Genomic DNA, 19,576 nt, shown 5'->3' on the forward strand with positions numbered 1-19,576 from the left:
TCAGACAGATTATTTTTGCGAAAAAAAACGGAGAGCATTGCCTGAATGCAATTTCTGGTCTCCAGAGGCAACTTTCGGATAATATTGAATTTCCTCCAGCTATCTATTTGCAGAAACATTTCCAGTGAGAATGAGAATGAAATAAAAATCTTTGTCTCCTGGTAATTATGATCTCTCTCTCTCTCTCTCTCTCTCTCTCTCTCTCTCTCTCTCTCTCTCTCTCTCTCTCTCTCTCCCCCGATGTGAAATCATCAAAGGACATCCAGCATCATGTTCTGCTAATCTTGAATGTCGTTCTTCATCATTCTTCCCCTCCTTCTTCTTCTTATTCTTCTTCTTCCTGAATTTCATAGTCCCTGAAGGTCACCTTTTCCTTTTTCTATTCTTGTTCAGGTTTTTTTTTTTTTTTATCGGAAACAGGGATCAATATTCGTCCCTGAAAGCTCAAGCATTAGTGAAATGAATCAGGTCCTTTCAGCATTTCTTGACAAGGACAAAACTACAAATTAGAAAGTTATAAGTAATTACTATAATTAATATGATTCCAATGTACATATTTGACCTCACTGTTTACAATTTCAGATACCAGTGTTAAAAATAACTTATTTTATATTAAGCTCAGGTATAAGAAATGAAATTATAAACAATTACAGAGTTATGATGAATTAAATATCAATGAAAGTTACCTGATTTAAGAAAACATGTATAAATTTTATTATCATATGTTATTTAAAAGTCGGAATTGCATAATGTTATGCTACGTAAGTGTTTTCTTTTTTTGCGACATAAATGACATATTTCCACATATCATAACTTTCATGAAATTATTCCGATTTCGTCGCTCACAGTTCTTGCGCCACTTCATCAGGATCTGCTCTCTGCATAACATCAGAGGGATTACGTAACTGAAACCTTTCACTGACGTCAGTAGCTTAGCACTAAATACTGTGCAAAATAATGGGAGAATATGTATCCTTGGCGTAAGTCTAATAGGAAGGAGACGCATGCGCACTGTATCCTCATTCAACAACCACCCATTTTAATACAGAAACCGTAACGTAGTTAGCAAAGTAAAGTTTGTCTTGCTCTGCCATCTTTACCTCGAAAAACGATTAATGCTCATTGGGCTGTACAAAAATCTCTATAGGTCTTTTATCGTTAAGCAAATTCATTTATCTTTCATATTTTTGCAATAACCTACCGAAAGTTCTGCGGTATAACTGTCGGATGCCGCACTATAAGCCTTAGTTTAAAAAGATGACAAGTATTTCCGGTAATCTGGAAATCAGACCCCTTCCTCTAACTTCAACTCCATCCTTTAAATTAAAATAGTGAAGCATTTAATTATTGTGGAGTACTACGGAATGCAGATGTACGTACATAGCAGACGTTTAAAACTGAAAATTATTCCTACCAGCACCCTAAGGAAAATTGCTTTTTCACCTGAAATAGACAAGAGAAGAATCTCTGAGTGAAGAATCTGCGTAGGACCAAGATGATTCGTATTATCTTTGAATGTGATCTAAGGTTAAGTTGCTGAAACTCTTCTACTGAATATATATATATATATATATATATATATATATATATATATATATATATATATATATATATATATATATATATATAGTGGTATGGTGTGCAGATGCATTGTCGTTTGACAAAGAAATGCTTACACTTATAAAGTTGACTTTGTTCGCAGCTTGCATTTGTTACTCCCTGAAGTTCCTTTAGACACGAAAGTTATTTAAATGCTAGAATTACTTTATAAGAGATTAAATTGAAATGGTTATTGAGCATTCATTTCCTCTGAGGCTTTTACTGAACATTTCTGTTTTATTCTTAGTACAGTATTTCCTCTGAACTTTCTCAATGTAGTAGATATTGCCTTTTTATTTACTTTTTACCTAGAAGACCGTGAATGGGAAAATTTGTGAATTTTAAACTTGTGATTGTTCAAGAAGTATGAGAACAAAACAGAACTTCAAAGGATTTTTTAGAATGTAATGTAACAGCTGTTCTAGTTATTCCCTTTTTCACTTGAAGTATTATGAATGAGAAAACTTTTGGATTTCATAGGTCTGTGTATAAAAAAAATTATTAAAAGAATACTTTATGGAAGACCACTGAAAAACAGCAGCTGTGGTCCAATCCTCAAATAAAATTCTTCGGAGAGAGCAAGGATTCCCACTAGACCTACAAAGTGTCAGTCTTCCGTAATCTAGATAATCTGTTTCCCTGATGGCTGACAGTGACTGAAGACATGGATTGGCAAGCAGCTGTCTAAAAGGGAAAATGACAGTGGAGTCATCAAAGACGAAACTGACGCCAGGAATTAATGAACGGTTTTAGATACCAGGAGTTACGTATAATCTTTTTGTTATGATTTTCTAATGCCTTGGGCTAAATACTAGATGGAATTGGGTGTACTGGAATACGACTAGGCATTATTGTAGATATTGTATTGGTTTTTTATTTAAAAGACTGCAGATGTTTTTAATCTTATCCTTAAATTATATATATATATATATATATATATATATATATATATATATATATATATATATATATATATATATATATATATATATGTATGTGTATATATATATATATATATATATAAATATATATATATATATATATATATATATATATATATATATAAAAAAATGCCACTAAGGAAAGTGAAACAACAGGGTGGTTGCTAGGACTTTGGATACACGGTCCTTTACTAGCAGTCTGCTAGTAAAGGACCATGTGTCGAAAGGCCTAGCAACCACTCCGTTGTTTTACTTTCCCTTCGTGGCATTTGCCTTTATTTACACGTTCATCACGTTCCATATCTTTGTGATTCAGTTATACACACACAAATATACATATAAATATATACATATATATATATATATATATATATATATATATATATATATATATATATATATATATATATATATAATGTGTCCATCTGCACATTCGTCCTCAACAAATCTGCTGTCTCTGTTTTTTTTTTTTTTTTTTTTTGTATAGCCTGAAAGGAGTCATTACATATCTCTTTCCCTCATTCATTCCAGCGATACGAGTGGTAGTACGAGGGAAGGTCCACGCTGAATGGAAGGTCGTGGTCTCGGGAGATCGAAGAACTGTGAAAGACGACCAGTATTTCATCGACGACAGGACGACTATATGGGGGAAAGGTTTGGCATTTCATTTCCCTCTCTCTCTCTCTCTCTCTCTCTCTCTCTCTCTCTCTCTCTCTCTCTCTCTCTCTCTCTCTCTCTCTCTATATATATATATATATATATATATATATATATATATATATATATATATATATATATAAATATGTTTATATACATAATATAATGTATATAAATGTGTTTATATCTAATCAACTCTCTATCTCTGTTTCTCTCTCTCTCTCTATATATATATATATATATATATATATATATATATATATATATATATATATATATATATATATATATATATATATATATATATATATATATATATATATAATATAAATTTGTATATATACATATATATATATATGTATATATATATGTGTGTGTGTTCTCTCTCTCTCTCTCTCTCTCTCTCTCTCTCTCTCTCTCTCTCTCTCTCTCTCTCTCTCTCACACACACTCAAAACAAGCATGCATCTTTATTCCATATTTGTTTTTTTATGCACATTACTGGCAACCTATCGTATCCTCGTTTGCATGGTTAATTTTGCCCTTAAACATTTTTAATTGCATACAGAAAATAATTGCGTAACTATTACATAGATACTGAAACGGACTTGTGATGATGTTATTCAGTACTATTTTCATCAAGATTCAGCAGTCAAAAAAAATTCTTGTGATCCATTTTTTTTTTACCCTATGAACAATATTGCTTTATTTCATAGTCCATTTAATTCCTTCCATTTCCTTCGGATACTTGTTCTTTATTCTTTATAAGTTTCTCTGTTCATTTACTCTTATTGCCTACCTGTGAAAGGTTATATTCCTTCCCTGCCTTTTCATTGCTAACTCTCTTTTTTCTCCCAACCAGTAAATACAATTACAACAGCCTCACGGTCATTTAGAACCAATAATAGTCTTTGGGGGTCTCAGAACTTCCCTTTTTAGTTTTCTGTAAAAGAAAACTGTTGAGCTGGCTTTGTCTGCCCGTCCGCACTTTATTCTGTCTGCACTTTTTCCTGTCCGCCCGTTTTCTGTCCGCCCTCAGGCCTTAAAAACTACTGAGGTTAGAGGGCTGCAAATTAGTACGTTGATCATCCACCCTCCAATCATCATACATACCAAATTGCAGCCCTTTAGCCTCAGTAGTTTTTATTTTATTTAAGGTTAGATTTAGCCATAATCGTGCGTCTGACAACGATACAGGACAGGCCACCACCGGGCCGTGGTTAAAGTTTCACGGGCCGCGGCTCATACAGTATTATACAGGGACCACCGAAAGATAGATCTGTTTTCGGTGGCCTTGATTATACGCTGTACAGAAAACTCGATTGCGCCAAAGAAACTTTACTTGTTATATATCAACCCTGAGAAAACTACGTAATAAGAATTATCATTATCCTAATGTTAAATCCAGGTTGAAAGTCTGTCATGTTAAGTCACCTGGCCCTGAATCCATTTGACATAACAGTACAGTTTCTGTTATTACCTTATTATCTTGCGCTTATGTTGTTTTCGAATGTTCGTTATTTTTTTTTTTTTTTTGTAGTTCTTCATCTAGACTTTTAATATCCGTCCATAAACTTTTAGGAATTAATTCGTGTTCTGCCTTTCTTTTGTATCTTTCTTTGTACTGGTTCTTTTGTTTGGTACCAATAACTGACACCGCACTTATTTTTTATTCTGTCATTACCCACAAGTCGCAGACAGCATTAAATATGCATGAATATACATAATCATAGATATTTATATAAGTAGTTTGCCCTCTCTCTCTCTCTCTCTCTCTCTCTCTCTCTCTCTCTCTCTCTCTCTCTCTCTCTCTCTCTCTCTCCCTCTCCTCGTGTGCTAAATAAACGTTGAACGGTTTATAAACGAAGTTTGTGTTCATAAAGTAATAATATCTAAGTCCGGACAGAATATTCAACGTAGCATAATGCCATGAGTCACAATTGAAAGTTTACTTCCATAATCTCTCTCTCTCTCTCTCTCTCTCTCTCTCTCTCTCTGAACAGAATGAGACCTTGGGATTAAATACATGAAAAGTTCCGATCCTCTCTTGAATAATATTCTGAGAATTTATGTTTGAGATGGCTTGCTCTCTCTCTCTCTCTCTCTCTCTCTCTCTCTCTCTCTCTCTCTCTCTCTCTCTCTCTCTCTGAATGAGATTGTAAGACTATATGTTTGAAAACGCTCAGTTTCCCTTACTGAACGATAATATTTGATAAAGTTTAGTTACTCTTTCTCTCAGAATACAAACCCGAGATTAAATATTTGGGAAGGTTCTGTTCTCTCTCTCTCTCTCTCTCTCTCTCTCTCTCTCTCTCTCTCTCTCTCTCTCTCTCTCTCTCTCTCAATAAAATTTGGGGATTGAGAAGGTTCAATTTCTCTGTCACCTTCCCTGCATGAGATTTTGAGATTACATTATATCCATATACGCTTTTTATTCGCAGCTGAGGCTCTAACAAACCCTTATTTATGGACGTTCATACTCTCTCTCTCTCTCTCTCTCTCTCTCTCTCTCTCTCTCTCTCTCTCTCTCTCTCTCTCTCTCTCTCTCTCTCTCTCCACGAAGGATTCAGTATCCCAATTCTTATGGAACGTGTGGGTGGATCTTCATCGTTTTGCCCACGAGGGCTGGCATTTCCCCTGCCATTTGCATAATTGGATGAATAACAATTGAATAACAAAAGCGCCCTTGACACTGAGATTTCATTTATGTAGTATTACCTTAATGTTTTCTGCTTCACTCTTCATTATTGGTCGTGGTTTATCTCTCTCCTTTTACTCTTTCCTTTCATTATGTATTGTAAATAAAAATTTTGCACTGATTTAAGAAATAATGAAAATATGGAAAGAGAGAAGAGCCAATACAAACCAAGAACGGTTTCATAGAAACGTGAGATAACTAGCCTTCGTATTCTCTTCCTTCTACGAATATCATAATACTTCAGGGCACGAAACAGAAAACAACTTTTATTGTGTCATATGTTGCAGACGGGGTTCTCAGAAAGATTCATACTTACTTCCTCCGTAATTTTTTGTATGATAAATGTAATAAAGACAGTTTTCTCCCAAGTCCCTGAATACAGTATTGTAAGGACGGTCTGGTAACTCTAAATCAATTCTTGGGATCCATGGAGCAGGCGTTTGCCCACAAGACTTTGAAGGGCCTGTCTTATTATTGTTTTACATCAGACTGTCCTGAATTAAGTGAGTTTTATAATAATATTCTTTTTCACCTTAATATGCTACACTATATACTACAAATGTCAAGAAAATTTCAAAGAAATGGTTAAATGTAATAAGCCATGAAGTGATTATAAAAGTAGATTTAAAGGCTGATTCCAGATTTCTTCCCCGTTTTCGTATTTACTGATATAGATTAAAAATTATATAAAGATACAAACTCCTTCTTATAATATGCACTGGTAAATCAAGTTTTATCATTTTTGCTACCTCGCGATAACTAAAACTAGAAGTTAAATACATAAAAATTATACGGCATTTAAAAAAAACAATAATACAGATGGTAGTTATAGCAAGGAAAAGCAATGGTAATGCATGATCCATAACTGAAATCATTTGGCAATTTTTAAAGGGACGTTGCACCAATACTGTGATTACAATAGCAAGGAAACCCAATCTTTAGAAGTGTTCCATATGAAAATTTCTCTCTCTCTCTCTCTCTCTCTCTCTCTCTCTCTCTCTCTCTCTCTCTCTCTCTTCATTTGGCATATTTGTTTTTCTCTCTGTTTTCGTTCCTCTTATATTGAATTGCTCAAAAATTTCCCACCCATTCTTGCAACCTTCAGAATAAGCAATATAGAGAACAAACAAAGATGACGGGAATAGATTAATTGTCAGATATATATACATATACATATATCTATATATATAAACTCCAGTAACCCTTTTGAAATATAAGAGAAAAAAAACAAGTTCCATAGCGACCCGATAGGAAAAATAATACCTCTTCGCCCTTATTCCACCCACCTGTTGAAGCTGAAATCACTCTCTCCCTCTCTCTCTCTCACTTGCAGATAAGCCCGAAGGGAATGTGCCCATCTTGCCCAGAGGATACCACACCTTCCCATTCAAGTTCCAATTACCTGAGAGTTCCCTACCGTGTTCCTTTGAGAGCAAGAGCGGCACGATCCGATACTATATAAAGGTAAGGATGAATGTGGATCATTTTTGTGAAGGAAATACTTACCGTTTGTTGATGTTTGTACGGCTTCTCTCTCTCTCTCTCTCTCTCTCTCTCTCTCTCTCTCTCTCTCTCTCTCTCTCTCTCTCTCTCTCTCTCTCTGACAAAAGCCTGTAATCATTGATTTACCTTAGAGGCGGATCTCTCTCTCTCTCTCTCTCTCTCTCTCTCTCTCTCTCTCTCTCTCTCTCTCTCTCTCTCTCTCTTCTCAAGAATCAATGGCCATAGCTTTTGATAGGAAAAACTCTCTCTCTCTCTCTCTCTCTCCTCAAAATCAATGGCCATAGCTTTGGATATAAAGATTAACCTCTCTCTCTCTCTCTCTCTCTCTCTCTCTCTCTCTCTCTCTCTCTCTCTCTCTCTCTCTCTCTCTCTCTCTCTCAGCGTTATTCAAGTCACCTACAAGAATTACAAAAAAATCTTATAACAAGTGACTTTCCGTGTGTGTATGTGTTATGTTGAATTAGGTTATCTAATGCCATTTCTTCTCTTGGAAGTTTAAAATATCTTTTATCTCGTCATTTTCATTTTCCTTCATTATTATAACCTTGCTCAGTCAAGATTATTCGTCTGGTCTTTATGAGGGAAGTGAAAATAACAAACAAATAATACTGTAAAGGTATTACAATCATAAAATACTTGTGGCTCAGCTGTGTTATATAAAATACAGACTCTAGTTTCATTCATAATTTTTCAGATCTGTTATGCAATTAAGACAATTACCTGTAAAAAGTATTATTCTAAAGCAAATTCTGTTCTAATTCTAACGATTCTACATGCATCAATATTTAATTTGTCATTTGATGGATATTTTCAATAAAATTCGAACCGTGGGAAATTAACAGAGAACGATACCAGTCATGTCAGCCATGAAAATTATATATTTGTTCCTTCTCATTCTGTCGTCTTCATACTTGCTGTCTTTGTCATTCTAGCTGTTTTTCAGAAAAGGTGTTACACATTTTGTATCCACTCTAGCATTTAATATTCCTGGTTGCCAGAAGAAAAGACGGGAGTTAAATTTAAAACTCAAAATATGATTGCAATTATGTCCACCAACCGAATACAAATCTCATAAAGATAAAGAAAAATCTTAGCTGTAGACATTTGTTTTAATGTTTCTCAATTTTGGCCACTTTCAGAGCTCCCATCTATGGTTGTGCTAAAAATCTCGTAAAGGACTTTGTACGAATAGGCAAGCAGGCTTTGTTTTCAGCTTCTGTGCAAAGCAACTTTCACGACATTCATGTAGCTCTTCGTTTGGTGAGTCGGTAGAGCTGCGGACTGGCACTCGCTGGGCCGGAGTTCGATTCCCCGGCCGGCTGATGAAGAGTTAGAGGAATTTATTTCTGGTGATAGAAATTCATTTCTCGCTATAATGTGTTTCGGATTCCACAATAAGCTGTAGGTCCCGTTGTTAAGTAACCAATTGGTTCTTAGCCACGTAAAAATAAGTCTAATCCTTCGGGCCAGCCCTAGGAGAGCTGTTAATCTGCTCAGTGGTCTGGTAAAACTAAGGTATACTTAACTTAACGACATTCATGTTCAAGATGGGTTACCCCTCAGTCAGTTAAAACGTTGCTAACAAGATTTTTTTAACTGCTTTACTATTTTTTTTTTTTTTTTTGGATCTTTTCCAGTTTTATGTATACTTGAAAATTTTTGTTTTCTCATGTTTTCGTTATCATGAACAACGAAGAAATGTCAAAATGTTTAAACAGTGAATATGAATTTGTTATAAGTAGCAAGCTCGCCCAGTTGCCAATACCGAATTTTTTACATTTTCAAAAGCTAAAAAAAAAATATCTAGCATTGAGGAATGACAAAGAGAAACGACCGGTGCTGAATCAGCATTACATAGAAAGAGAAATAAAAGAAAACTAAAATGCTTCTTAAAACGGTACTGGCCCAGCCATTCCACCGAATTTCCAGAGAAGTCCAGCGGTAAAAGAAAAAAAGAAAAAAAAAAACTTTTCACCCCTTTTATGTAACCGCGGATCCATTTTTTTACTGCAGCCGAAAGAAAGGCTTCAATTTGTCTGGCTTTTGTACGAATCTCTTCCCAGTGATACCCTAGTTAATCTTCCAAATTAAATTTCCTCGGCGCACATTCCAAAGCCTAGACTCTGGCCTTTCTTTGTTTATCTGATGTTCATCATCAGTGTTTTTTTCTGCTTTTTTTTATTATTCTGTTTGCCTCCAGTAGGTGGTTGGTTTAGATGGAGTCTGCCTGACCTTTGCCCCAAGGCGACCGGAAGGGTGGTAAGTTGTGAAATGGAATAAAAGAAATATGAGTGTCTGGACTCAGACCTGCCTACGGAGACGGGGTCCAGAAATAAAAGGGAGAGAGAGAGAGAGAGAGAGAGAGAGAGAGAGAGAGAGAGAGAGAGAGAGAGAGAGAGAGAGAGTGTGTGTGTTTTTGTTTCTGTCGTCTTCTATACTTGTTTGATGTTCGAGAAGATTTGTGTTACATTTCGCTTTCCACTATATCAACTTACTGCATCGTCTTCTCCACTCTCTCTCTCTCTCTCTCTCTCTCTCTCTCTCTCTCTCTCTCTCTCTCTCTCTCTCTCTCTCTCTCCGCGTGAATAAAACATTGGAGCAATAAAAGAAGGATGGAAATAGTTCTGACCTCTGCGGAAATGACTTAGGGTAAAGTTGGAATAAAGTTAGAATACAAATGCTGATAGGAAGAGATGGGCGAGGAAAAGATGGATATAAAAACATCAAAATAAAGTTCCTTTTGTTCATAAAATATTAGGGAAGATTAACTGGCATTGCGTAGGATGATCATCTAATAGTTTTGAGAGAGTGTTGTATGAAAATTGTAATTTGCTAGATCTCTCTCTCTCTCTCTCTCTCTCTCTCTCTCTCTCTCTCTCTCTCTCTCTCTCTCTCTCTCTCTCTCTCTCTCTCTCTCATAAATTAAGTACTTAAGAAGATATGAAGGTAATTTCTTAATGGTGGAGTGAGACTCATTTTTACCTTAGATTGTTTTAATTCCGGTCGTTGTAATGCTCAAATGCATAACAGTTTTAGGAAACTAATGACGCGCGATAACTCTTCGCTCGCTTAAACTTTGTAATCTCTTTTTATCTATATATCTGTGTTTTTTTTATAAGATGGGTAGTAGGTGTTCTGAGATGGAACAATCCATTTTCTGTTTGACTGTACAAAATCAGGGAATGCATGTGCACGTACGCTCTTGTGGGCATGCCTGTGTGTGCGTGTGTGTTTGTGTTTTTGTGTGTGTGTTTGTGTTTTGTGTGTGTGTGTGTGTGTGTGGGTGTTTGTGTATGTGTGTGTGGGTGTGGGTGTTTGGTGTATGTGTATGGGTGTTTGTGTGTGTGTGTGTGTGCGCGTGGGTGTGTGTGTGTGTGTGTGTGTGTGTGTGGGTGGGTGGGTGTGTGTGTGTGTGTGTGTGTGGGTGTGTGTGTGTGTGTGTGTGTGTGTGTGTGTGGAAGAGGATTTGAAAGAAAGCTGCAGATATGAAGAGGATCTTACACTGTCAGCACGAGAAGGAATTATCTACAGAGAGAGAGAAAGAGAGAGAGAGAGAGAAACTTCCGAAGGCGGAAACTGTGCAATTTTCGCCCAAAACATCAATGTCGGTGTGGTTGGCGACTCTGCTAATCTGAGATTCCGTTGTACCTGATATAAAGCACGAATTTGCAACGGAGTGACGTGCACAGCGGCTTGTACTGGTCATATTAGTTAGATAAGGCAAGCGCTTTGCACAGTGCAATCATTGTAGCGAGGCCTTGCCAGTTGTTTACAATGATTTGGTGTCGCAGCAGCCGCACTGTATACGCACGGGAAGAATGATAGAAACCACTTTAGGGATATTGAGAATATTCTTCCTGATTAATATTCGTTTGATAACCGTTGACGTCAGAGAATGATAGAATACTAAGGCTGGTATTTGTTTGATAACCGTTGACGTCAGAGAATGATAGAATACTAAGGCTGGTATTTATCTGGCGTCGGGAACGTTTGCAACAAAAATACTGAATTCATTTTTTCGTTGGTAAAATAAAAGGGAAAATGAATATTATTTCAACACACTCTCTCTCTCTCTCTCTCTCTCTCTCTCTCTCTCTCTCTCTCTCTCTCTCTCTCTCTCTCTCTCTCTCTCTCTCTTATTAAGGCTGGCTTCATGAACGTTTAATATGACAATACTGAGTTAATTTTCCCGATGGTAAAATAAAAGAGGAAATGAATACTATTAAACACCCACCCACCCTCTCTCTCTCTCTCTCTCTCTCTCTCTCTCTCTCTCTCTCTCTCTCTCTCTCCCGGAATAATATATCGCAGCAATAAAAGAAGGTAGGAGATATCCCTGACCTCAGTGGAAAGGACCTTGGGATAAAGTTGGAAGAAAGCTGAGGAAAAGTTAGGATGCTCACAGTGAGGGAAGATGAAAATGGAAAATGTGGATTTCCCTTTTAGTTTTCTGTAAAAGAAAACAATTGTGCCGGCTTTGTCTGTCCGTCCGTGCTTTATTCTGTCCGCACTTTTTTCTGTCCGCCCTCAGATCTTAAAAACTACTGATGCTAGAGGGCTGCAAATTGGTAAGTTGATCATCCACCCTCCAATCATCAAACATACCAAATTGCAGCCCTCTAGCCTCAGTAGCTTTTATTTTATTTAAGGTTAAATTTAGCCATAATCGTGCTGGCAGCTATTTAGGATAGGCCACCACCGGGCAGTGGTTAAAATTTCATGGGCCGCGGCTCATACAGCATTACACCGAGACCACCGAAAGATAGATCTATTTTCGGTGGCCTTCATTATATGATGTAGCGGCTGTACAGAAAACTCGATTGCCCCAAGGAAACTTCTGCGCATTTTTTTCTTGTTTTTTTAACGGTCACCTTTTGGGAAGATTAGTTCTGTAAGAGTGATTATATAAAGGTACCCGTAATATAACCGTTCTGTCGTGTCAAGAAAATAATTTGTTGATGTGCTTAAGAGATTATTCTTCGTTGTTGTAAAGGTCAGCTGTCATATTACACAAGCCTTTATCATTTTACAATATAGATGAAAGATACAATCATTTCATGATATTCAGCTTCTCAAAATGTACGCGTGAGTGCGTCGAGGGCTAAGGCGACTAAAGTAAATAACATTATTTTTTTCCTTTAAAAAATTGTTCATTCATTAGATACACATATATACATATATATTTTATGTATAAATATATAAATATATATATTCACACACACTCATATATATATATACACATATATAAATATATATATATATAATTTATAAATGTGCGTGTGTGTGTGTGTGAGATGTCCGGTAGCGTGAAACGAATCCGGGTCCCACAATCACAACGGGTTCACTTTACCGACCTGACCACGAGAAGGATAAAAGTCTATTGCCTCTCATACATACATATACCTGTCGCTTTCAGATATATTTATTAGAGCTGGAATAGACCCATCCTCACCAACGTAGCCAAGTGGGCAATAATTTTTTATTGCTTTTTAGGCTGAAATATGTATGTAGAAAATCTGCTGGTCGCTTTTTACCAGATACATAAGTAATTGTAATATCCACAATGCCCTCGTAAGTTCTCGAATTTTTCGTGCTTTTTTGGATAAATATGTTTCGGAACCACTTATCAACTAAGACACGAGGAAATAGGCCTACTGAGGATATCTTGTATTATTTATAAGAAACCACATATACGTATTCTATAGTTTGAAAACCAGCATTACAGCTTAATGATGCATTGGACTTATGCCTTACAAGTTTGTACATTTTAGAAAATAATCTCTTGATACAACAACTAAAAAATGCGCCGAAGTTTCTTTAGCGCAGTCGTAATTTCTGTACAGCGTATAATCAAGGCCACCGGAAATAGATCTATCTTTCGGTGGTCTCGTTGTAATGCTGTATGAGCCGCGACCCATAAATCTTTAACCACGGCCTGGTGGTAGCCTGCCCTAAATCGTTGCCAGACGAACAATTATGGCTAACTTTAGCCTTAAATAAAATCAAAATTATTGATGCTAGAGGGCTGCAATTTTGTGTGTTTGATGATTGGAGGGTGGATGATCAACATAGCCTCAGCAGTTGTTAAGATCCGAGGGTGGACAGAAAAAGTGCGAACGAACAGATAAATAGCCATCTCAATAGTTATCTTTTACAGAAAACTGAAAACAGGACAATCTTGCAAAGTCATCACGAAATGAGGATCATGATGTTGTATTTTTTAACCCGATTTGGGCGCTCAACTTTGCCCGGGAGCCAAAAACGCTTGATAATAACGACAATTAAAGGCTTCTTGGGAGGTAAAAAGTGTAATGCAGTTGTCGTGGATTTTCTCCACAGATCTCGTACAGTTTTCCCCAAGAATTAGTAAGAGTTTCAGGTGAATATTAAAATTCTGTCTTATACATTAACTCTGATTGTACAACCTTCTGCTGTTACTACTGTTTCTTCTTATCATCATCATCATCATCATTATTATTATTATTATTATTATTATTATTATTATTATTATTATTATTATTATTATTATTATTATTGTAATCATTTGATAAAATGCAAAAATATTGAATTAATGAATATTTAAAAATTTTCCACGATTGCTGAAATACAGATAATTTTGTAATGAAACTCTACTAAAAGATTCAGTTGATCAAAGATGCCTTTTTGCCTTAGAACAAAGCGAACTTAAAAGTTTTCCCTACCTTTTCCCCTCCTCTTCAACCCCCCACCCCCACCCCGCCTTACATTGTTAATCTTATTTAAAAAGAATTTACTCGGGATAGAAAGTTTGAGTTCACGTTTAACGAATGGCATTGTTTTTTTTATTTATGTAAAGAACGTGTTGTAATTGCTGAAGCAGGTGTGGTAAATGCCAGTTTAAATGTATCCAGGTTTTTGCAGAATTTTTCTCAATTATATAACTATTGAAAAGATGGATCTCTCCTAATGGTGGTACACTAGTAGAAAAATGTACAAGAAATCAATTTCATTAAGTACCTGTTCTTTGCCATAGCATATATAGTTACTGAAAGATGGGGACATTGCAATGAGGTAGATGCTTCACCATTTTCTTTCCTTCATCTTTGTCCTATTGTCTTTTCAGTTTCCAAGTCCTCTCTTCGAAATCCTCAGATTTTCCAAGGTCAAGGTCTGGACGAAAATAATAGCAGGAATAAGGATATAAGTGAAATAAAGACACTTGCACACTGAGAGGGTTATGACAATGTAATTATGCTTGAAAGCTCGCCAGGCGAGTAGCTTATAAGCAGAAGTATCTTGGTGTTCATGGTCTTTTTAACTAAGTGGCATTTTCTTCCACTGTGCATAAGAAAATGAGTCTCTCAGAATTTAGAGACCTTTCATTTTTTCCCATTTTTAGTTTTCTGTAAAAGAAAACTACTGTCCCGGCTTTGTGTGCCCGTCCGCACTTTTTATGTCCGCCCTCAGATCTTAAAAACTACTGGGGCTAGAGGGCTGCAAATTGGTATGTTGATGATCCACCCTCCAGTCATCAAGCATATCAGTTTGCAGCCCTCAAGCCTCATTGGTTTTTATTGTATTTAAGGTTAAAGTTAGCCATAATCGTACCTCTAGCACCTATATAGGTACCAACAACCAGGCCACCACTGGACCGTGGCTGAGTTTCAGAACCGTGGCTAAGGCCACCACCGGACCGTGGCCGAGTTTCATGGGCCGCAGCTGAAAGTTTCATAAAGCATTGTACGCTGTACAGAAAACTCGATTGCGCCGAAGAAACTTCGGCGCATTTTTTTACTCTTTATTGGTGTGCATGTTTTGAAATTAGTAACTCCAACGCGTCGCGTCACTTCTTTTCTCTCTCATTTGGGTCTTGGGACTCATTGTGAGTCATTGTGACACTCACCAGACTAATATGATCTGTTGAAAGTGCAGTAACATATTCCTTCAATTTTATGTTAACAAGACAGGGACGCTGGCTTTTAGTCCCATTAGTTATTTACCTAATATTGACATATTCGGAGTTTGATTTATTACCCAGCAGGGATGTTTCACTAAACTTTCGGTTTTTCGTGGCCACAAAGATGGCCATCTAAGTGACAGATCCTCAGCAGATCCAGTTGTTAATCCAGCTGGTGTCTCTTTAAAGCTTCGTAATCTACGCTTTTTCTGCTTTATTCGCAGTGCATTAACCAGATTCTGTTCTCTCCTGATCTAAATTCGGAGGAGGTCCGAAGCCCCATCGATATGAACTTCTTTGGACACATACCTGGCCTCTTCATAAGAATTAAGAAATGTAACACATTGGAGATCCTGAGAATTTAGGACCAGCGTAATTTACAAATTTCAGTTTAGAGGAGGCCGGAAAGCCTTTTGACATGAACAGCGTCCGACACTGATAGCCGCCTTTTAGATAAGAAACATTTGCTACCCTAAGGAGATAGAATCTGTGACCAGCTTAGTTTACCAATTTAGGCATGAAATCCGATCGATCTGAACTGCCCAGGACATAAAATGTCTGCAAGAAACTGGAACTGTCTCTTGAGTATGCTTGTCTGGGAAATTTGTAAATCGTAAGTTTTTGGGAGCTAAAATTTGTTCATTCTAGTTTTGGAATCTTGTTTTTAATAAATTTTTTAGTAAACTCACATATTCAAGTGTATAGTTCCATAGTAGTTCTTTCAAAGCCATGAAGATGTTCATATATATATATATATATATATATATATATATATATATATATATATATATATATATATATATATATATATATATATATATATATGTGTGTGTGTGTGTGTGTGTGTGTGTATATATATATAAATCTCCATGACTTCGTGCATCCACAAAAAGGAATGTGTATGTCTGTGTGTATGTGTGTGTGCTTTTGGTGACTCATATATCTACGGGAATGGACACTGAAGTCATCCTTTAAGTTTTATGTGGCATCCAAATCCCCATATTTTTCCGGGCGCAGTATCTTTCCCCAGTTATTATCGTCGTGTCTCCTATATTACTCCTTGTGTCCCGTGACTGTGATTATCTCATTCCTCCATGTCCTTCCGCGATTTTTAAGACCTCTGTGGTTTCATCAGACTTATGGCTCCTTAGTTCTCGTCTGTTGCGGTTGATAGAGTTGAAATGTTTACTTGGCGTGTATCTCAAAAGGCTGTTTTACTTATTTTGCATTTTGTTGAAAGTATTTTATTTCCCTTGTATTTATTTTGTAATCTGTGGAAATTTTTTTACGATGAGCCTTGCATGCATTTCTTTGATGTTTTATTTGATCATTTCATTTTTACGCACGTTTTGTTAGTTGGTTTTTTCATCTCTGAAAAAGTTTTCTCTGAGTTGCCCAGATTTTCAAAATGATTTTCCAGGAACTTAATTTTTATTATGAATAACTCTTTCCTGTTCGTATTTTCATAACAAAAGAGCGTATATTTCCTTTCCGAATAAACTCGACCAAGCCTTGAGCGTTATCGTATATTAAATTCTGCTCCAATTTACCTACGTAGATTGACTTGATGTAAATGCCTATTCTAAGGGAGTATGACTGAGGTTTGGTTTGGAAACACCTTTTGATATAATACCTAATTTTTGGAAATAACTGTCAATAGATGTATATAATTCTATATAGAATGTTATTTTGCCCTTAAAACCATTACGAATATATATAACATAATGTGCATGGCGAATCTTTGCAGAAATGCCTTTGTAGGTCTCTTAACTGTTAGGTATTTGATCCATAATCACCCAAGACTAAACAGATCACAGATATTCCCTTCATTGACTTTGTTGCTGAGTCGTCAGCTTTCATATTCTCTTGCCAACTCTTGATGACTTTCTTCCTGCAACAGGCTGGTTTTTCTTCCCCTAACAGGTTGATTTTTCTTTCTGTAACAGACTGATTTTTCTTCCTATAACAGGCTGACTTTTCTTCCTGTAACAGGCTGATTTCTCTTCCTGTAACAGGCTGATTTTTCTTCCTGTAACAGACTAATTTTTCATCCCGTAACAGGCTAACTTTTCATCCTGTAACAGGCCAATTTTTCATCCTGTAACAGGCTGATTTTTCATCCTGTAACAGGCTAATTTTTCATCCTGTAACAGGCTGATTTTTCTTCCTGTAACAGGCTGATTTTTCTTCATGTAACAGGCTGATTTTTCTTCATGTAACAGGTTGATTTTTCTACCTGGAACAGGCTAATTTTTCTTCCTGTAACAGGCTGGTTTTTCTTCCTGTAACAGGCTGATTTTTCTTCCTGTAACAGGCTGATTTTTCTTCCTGTAACAGGTTGATTTTTCTTCCTGTAACAGGCTGATTTTTCTTCCTGTAACAGGTTGATTTTTCATCCTGTAACAGGCTGATTTTTCTTCCTAACAGGCTTGTTTTGTCAGGTTGATTTTTAACCTCTCTGGTTTTTCTTCTTTGAATTTTAACCTTTTTGATTTTTCTCCTAGTTTCTCTTTTCTTGTTTATTTTGGAGTATGAAGCAGCCCATGCTGGCAGTTACTTTGAAAAGAAATAAGTCTGTTTAATAATGTGCATTATCTGTTACTATCTTTTGTTTAAAAAGACTTTGTTTAGAGTTAGAAAATTAACCGTTTTTCCAGTCTGGGTACACAGAGTACTCTAAGATGGTTTTCAGTCCAGGTACATGGAGCAAGATTTTTCAATCCGGGTACAAAGAGTACGAGGGGTTTTCAGTCCAGGTACATGGAGTTAGAAGGTTTTTCAGTCCAGGTACATGGAGTAAGAAGGTTTTTCGATCCGGGTACAAAGAGTAAGAGGGGGTTTTCAGTCTGGGTACACAGAGTAAGAGGGTTTTCCAGTCAGAATATACAGAGTAAGAGGGAATGAGAGAAGAACAAGGAAATAACAAAGGGTAACGTACATCTCTGCAACAGTTTACCTTTCCACGTACACAAACACGAACAAGAGCATTTGCATTCAATTCCCATTCGATTCCACTTCCGAATTTGCATATGAGTAATACTGGCTCCTCGTTTGCTTTTCTTTCTGCTAATTTAATAAGCTAACAACTCACAGGCTTCGCAGTGGAAGTGGCTGCATTTGATGGTATTCCCTCTGTTCATTTTGTAGGATTCGGTTTTCTTTGTTTTTGGACAGGAATAACGCTTTTACTGGAACAATGAAAAATTAGTTCATTTAGGGAGTTTTTTTTTTTTTTTTTGCAATGGCTATTTCATGGAATAGCTTATAAGCGGTAATTCAATAAAATTCAAAGCGTTGTCGCTTTGAGTTTCTGACTTAATTGTATTTTGTGATTGTTTATTGTTTACTTTTACTTTTTCCTTTTACTGAAAGCCAAAACTGTGTTTGGGATTCCTCTTACAACAAGCAATATTTTTTTGTATATCACACATCTAAGTCACATAGCTTACTTATCGTATTTTATAATTCTCCTACAAAGAATAATAAGTTTCATTATCATCAAAATTCATTAATATAGAGCATTCATTGATATTTCGTATGAAATTTTTTGGCTGCTGTGCCTTGCTATCTAGTATGCCTTTACATATCTCTCCATTAAATAGAATATTTGATAAAACAGTTTTACTAAGTGTATTGGAGCATTTCATTATCGACAGCCGTCGGCATTTGGAACAACTCCACTATTACAGATAATGCAAAAAAAAAAAAATACTAATAATCTCTGAAATCCTTTTAGCTAATGTAGTTTCTTTTTTCTGTGTTTAAAGAAAAATGAAACCTGCAGTAAATTCTGTCACTGTTACAACCTACTGCCTGAATTTAAGTATTCATTCTTACCTCTCATTGGAGAGTACCTAAAATTAGTGGACAGAAGGATATATTGTAGGATTCTCCATTTCTTGTAGCCTGGTTGTTTTACATGTCCCTCTCACTCTGCCTATGTAACTCAATTTCCTCACCACTTTTCTCAGTTTTTTTCTGTAAATAACTGACGCACCCATACTTTGTATTTAGCTGTTTAGCCTTACGGTAACTTGGATTATGGGCAAGGTGTTTTGACTTAATCCTAGTGTTAGTGTTTCTTATACATATGCATGCAATGTTGTCTGCAGAGTAACTGTAATTCCTTGCAGGAAGTTTTTCAAGCCCATCGTCACAACTGATAAAGCGAGAGAAAAATTCTTTCATCAGCCTATGGTTTTTTTATTATTTTATTTTACTTTGCTTTACTAAGTGTTAGTAA

The 19,576-nt window shown here is 36.2% G+C and overlaps 1 protein-coding gene across 2 annotated transcripts in view; it reads left to right on the forward strand.

Moving 5' to 3' along the window:
* LOC136828811 (arrestin domain-containing protein 2-like) overlaps nucleotides 1-19,576 on the forward strand; it is a 355,899-nt gene that overhangs the window by 302,503 nt on the left and 33,820 nt on the right. For both annotated transcript variants that reach the window (XM_067087043.1, XM_067087042.1), the window contains 2 exons: nucleotides 3,072-3,194; nucleotides 7,228-7,358. In XM_067087043.1, coding sequence (XP_066943144.1) covers nucleotides 3,072-3,194; nucleotides 7,228-7,358 — 254 coding nt within the window. The remainder of the gene's footprint in view (nucleotides 1-3,071; nucleotides 3,195-7,227; nucleotides 7,359-19,576) is intronic.

Source organism: Macrobrachium rosenbergii, chromosome 43, assembly GCF_040412425.1.
Source record: "Macrobrachium rosenbergii isolate ZJJX-2024 chromosome 43, ASM4041242v1, whole genome shotgun sequence".
In the NCBI taxonomy this organism is placed as follows: Eukaryota; Metazoa; Arthropoda; class Malacostraca; order Decapoda; family Palaemonidae; genus Macrobrachium; species Macrobrachium rosenbergii.